The sequence below is a fragment of the Miscanthus floridulus genome, chromosome 18, assembly GCF_019320115.1.
Source record: "Miscanthus floridulus cultivar M001 chromosome 18, ASM1932011v1, whole genome shotgun sequence".
Taxonomy (NCBI): domain Eukaryota; kingdom Viridiplantae; phylum Streptophyta; class Magnoliopsida; order Poales; family Poaceae; genus Miscanthus; species Miscanthus floridulus.
Window position 1 is genome coordinate 109,309,854 of NC_089597.1, and position 4,274 is coordinate 109,314,127.

At 39.6% G+C, this 4,274-nt stretch overlaps 1 protein-coding gene across 1 annotated transcript; it reads right to left on the bottom strand.

The window, feature by feature from the left end:
* Positions 1 to 540: 540 nt before the first annotated feature.
* On the bottom strand, positions 541 to 3,833 carry LOC136524357 (uncharacterized). The gene is made up of 5 exons (XM_066517763.1): positions 3,204 to 3,833; positions 2,210 to 2,504; positions 1,981 to 2,071; positions 1,495 to 1,582; positions 541 to 1,314 (listed from the first exon to the last, which is right to left on the bottom strand). The coding sequence occupies exons 1-5, from the start codon at positions 3,831 to 3,833 to the stop codon at positions 541 to 543; spliced, it is 1,878 nt and encodes a 625-aa protein (XP_066373860.1).
* Positions 3,834 to 4,274: the final 441 nt, after the last annotated feature.

Consider the following 4,274-nt stretch of genomic DNA (forward strand, 5'->3'; position numbering starts at 1 on the left):
GCTGTGAAAGAGTTGTATCAATGTTTGAATTAGATTAGTTTGAATGAGTTTTATGTATTAGCTAAGTCTTAGAACTGTATGTCATAGCTTTGGAGAACTGTATCCATTAGCTTAGTCTGACTGAGTTGGATTTTGAGAAGTGTATGAATGAGTTCCTGGTATTAATGTATCAATGACTTCCTAGTATCAATGTATCAATGACTTCATGGTATCAATTGTGTGAGAATTGTTTGTGAATTGCCAACTAAAGATCTACCTGTTCCAATTGTTTGTGACTTGTCTGATACAGTGAATTGCAATTGTGATCCCAGAAAAATACAGTGAATTGCAATTGTGATCCTAGAAAAATACAATGACGTTGATAGGAAACATCAACATCCTAGAAAAAGTCAGATACATCTACATACAGAAGTAGACAGGTACAAATGTTTGTGCTCAATCAACATCCTAGAAAAGACAAGTACTAAAAAAGAGTCATAGTTACAATTGTTTGTGCTCAATCAACATCCTAGATTTAGACAGCTACAAATGACAGCTAATCTAATCATCATCATTACATTCCATGGGATCCCTATCATTGTCACTAAAATACTCAAAGATAGTATCATCTTCACAGCCTTCAAAGTCACTGTCCTCAACCATGTCTTCTTCCCTTCTATTGATAAGAACTTGTAAGTTACCAGGAACAGTAGATTTTTGGCCACCCACACGTCGGTGCACTGGTGTAGGCTCATCCAAGCCATCATCAACATCATCTTGTACCCCAAGCTCATTATTAGAACCATTTTCATCTTGGTGAACAGTGCTCAATTCTACTTCATTAACATCATACATGCTCCTATGCTCAAATTTTTGGACAACACACCAATTTTCGCCAAATTGTGTGTCCTGCACATAGAAGACCTTTTTTGACTGAGTTGCTAATATGAATGGGTCTGTCTTGTACCAAAGCCTCTCTACATTGATGGATCTAAAAAGGCCATCATCTCTAATGGTTCTAGCTTTGCCATCTTGACTGAACCAGTCACACTGAAAAAGTATGACCGTTCGAATGCATTCCAAGCTGGAGTTGTAGCTCAACTCAACTATCTCTCTGAGCTGACCATAAAATTCTGTCGCTAATCCATTATGTGTTCCATCCACCAGCACACCATTGTTTTGTGTCTGCCTTTGTCTTTCACAGTCGACAGTGTTGTATCGAACACCATTGACACTGCATGATGCCCATAAGTTCACTCTTAGGTCAGGAGGACATGATATTGCATATAGCCCTTCACTAACTTCTTCTCGATTATCCTTCCACTTAGTCTTGATCTAAAAAGACAACAAAATAAGTCAAAGCAACTATGATTACCAGCACACATAATTGAGTGAAACTTGCTACAATATGAATCTTGCTGCAAAATAAGTCAAATCAAGTATGAATCTAATATGCATCTTGCTACAATATGAATCTTAAACCAAGCAAGTCAAAAATAAATCTAAACCACTTACATGACTCCTAAACCAAGCAGGGAATTCCTTTTCCAACCTCTTCTCAACATCATGGCCACCTTCTTTGTCTAACTCTCCTCTAAACTTGCTGCACACACAGTTTACAATATGTCTTGAGAAATAGTTTGTTGCACTCCTAAACTTTCTTTGCCAGGTGCACACACAGTTTGCTGCACACTTACATAATTTAGAAACAAAACTCACCTCAAATATGGCTCTACCTCCTCACTATTGTTTAGCACATACCAACAAGTCTTGTGAAATTCTTTATCATCAAGATATGTCTACCTATTGGCCCCCAAGAGTTTAACACCATGCTGGAATATAGGGAGGTCACCATCAGTTGCTCCATGATGCCATTTTTCATCGTCTCGATTAAATCTAGTGACAACATCTTCTATGTAACTTGAACAAAAGGTCAAGGCCTCATTAGCTATGTATGCCTCAGCGATGGACCCTTCAGGTCTAGCCCTGTTCCTCACATACCCCTTCAAAGTGCCCATTTGTCGTTCGATTGGGTACATCCATCCATATTGGACAGGACCTCTTAGGAGTGCTTCATCAGGAAGGTGGACAGCTAAGTGGACCATCACATCAAAAAAAGCAGGAGGAAATATTTTCTCTAACTTGCAAAGTATCACAGGGATTTCTGCTTTTAGACGTTTCAATCTATCAACCTTTAGTTTCCTACTGCAAAGCTCCTAGAAAAATTTACCCAACTCTGCAACTACTACATATATGTCCTTGTGCACTAGTCCCCAGAGACCAATAGCTAAAATTCTTTGAAGAAGGATGTGGCAATCATGGGTTTTGAGGCCCTGCACCTTGGAACCATCTGAACTAATGCATCTTGTCAGGTTGGAAGCATATCCATATGGAAACCGAATACTTTTTAGAAATGCACAAAATGCACCCCTTTCTTCTTTTTCCATGGAATACCATGCTACTGGCATGGAAACTGAATTGTCTTCATCTTCTTCTAAATGCAAATCAGGACGTATGCCCATATCCTGCAAATCAAGTCTCGCATTAATTGTATCCTTATTCTTCTCAAGATAGAGTATTATACCTTGAAGGGCATCACATATATTCTTCTCTATATGCATCACATCAAGATTATGTGGCAGCTTCAAGTATTTCCAATAAGGAAGGTCCCATAGAGCGGACCTTTGGCTAAACAATTTTGGCTCCTTGTCCTTCTATCCTCGCTTCCTTTTCTTGGTACCATCAGCCTTACCAGGAGTAACATCTTTTAATTTCTGTAGACACTCCGATGTTTCATGCATACTCAACTTTCCTGGCTCACCTCAGTTCTCTCGGTGTCCATCAAAGGCCAAGCTTCTTCTCCACTTGTGGGTTTTATCAAGATAGCGACGGTGTCCAATGTAACATATCTTCTTCCTAAGACTCCTTGATAATGGATCTTTGTTGCAATAGATACATGCATAGTAACCTTTAGTGATTCACCCTAACAATACACCCAAAGCTGGATAATCATGGATGCACCATAGTACTACAGCATGAAGGTCAAACTTCCCACCAGTGAATGCATCATATGTACTGACTCCCTCCTAGAGTTTTAACAATTCCTTAATGAGAGGCTGTAAGAATATGTCAAAGTCCTTGCCTGGAGACTTTGGTCCTGGGATGAGCAATGCCATTATGTAGTTGGATGCAGCGGTGCATGACCATGGAGGTAGATTGTATACCTTTACAAGTACAGGCCACATGCTATAAGTTGTGTTCATGTTTCCAAATGGATTAAACCCATCTATTGCTAAACCAAGCCTTAGGTTTCTGGCATCTCTAGCAAAGCTTGGAAACATAGCATCAAAATCTTTCCAGGCTAAGCCATCAGCTGGATGGGTCATTTCATTCTCCACAGCAACCCTTTTATCCTTGTGCCACCAGGTCTCCTCCGATGTTGCTTTGTTTGCAAACATCCTCTTTAGCCTTGGTATAAGAGGAAAATATCTCAAAATCTTTTTAGGAATCCGTTTGGCAGCATCTCCATCTACCCACCTAGATTCCTTGCATTTTGGGCAGATGTCATGTTTTTCAAGTCCTTTGCGAAACAACACACAGTTATTGTCACAGACATCGATTAACTCATATCCAAGGCCCAACTCTTTGAGATACTTCTTTGCTTTGTCATATGAATTTGAAAGACAACAATTAGGGAATGACCCTGACAATAACTTCAAAAATGCACTGAATGCTGTGTTGCTGACCCTGTAGTATGACTTGATATGTAGCAATCCTACTAGAAAAGAGAACCTAGACTGAACTGAACCCAGGCAAAGAGCATGTTTTGCATCTTCAAGAACTTTCACAAACATAGGCTATTCTCCATCTTGTTGTACAGCTGTGTACAAGTCTATAATCATCTCTACCGAATCATGATCATCTTCATTGTCGAGCTCCTCCACATCTACCACATCACCTAGATAGGCAGGTACATTTTCATCCTCTCCAAATTCCACAATGTCAACATCAAAATCTTCTCCATGGTGTACCCACCGAGTATATGTAGCTAACCATCCATGGAGATAAACATGGTCATGCACATCTTTTAGACTCCGTGAAGACTAATTCAAACAATTGTGACATGGGCAACGTATAGCATCATTCAGACTGAATCTATCTCAAACAAGAGACATAAACTGATCAACACCTGCAGTGAACTCATCGTTGAACCGAGTAGCATGAATCCATGTTCTATCCATCTTCTGAATGCAAAAAAAATTAGGCCTCAGTAGCTGAACAAAAGCCATGAAGTG

Bases quoted from the DNA above. Each gene is read 5' to 3' on its own strand.
- LOC136524357 (XM_066517763.1), bottom strand. From the start codon at position 3,833: ATGTTTGTGAAAGTTCTTGAAGATGCAAAACATGCTCTTTGCCTGGGT. The intron at 1,583-1,980 runs GTATGTGAGGAA...CTGTGTGTGCAG, and splicing joins CAAATGGGCACTTTGAAGGG to CAAGTTTAGAGGAGAGTTAG. The intron at 1,315-1,494 runs GTAAGTGGTTTA...TTGTCTTTTTAG, and splicing joins CTGCTTGGTTTAGGAGTCAT to ATCAAGACTAAGTGGAAGGA.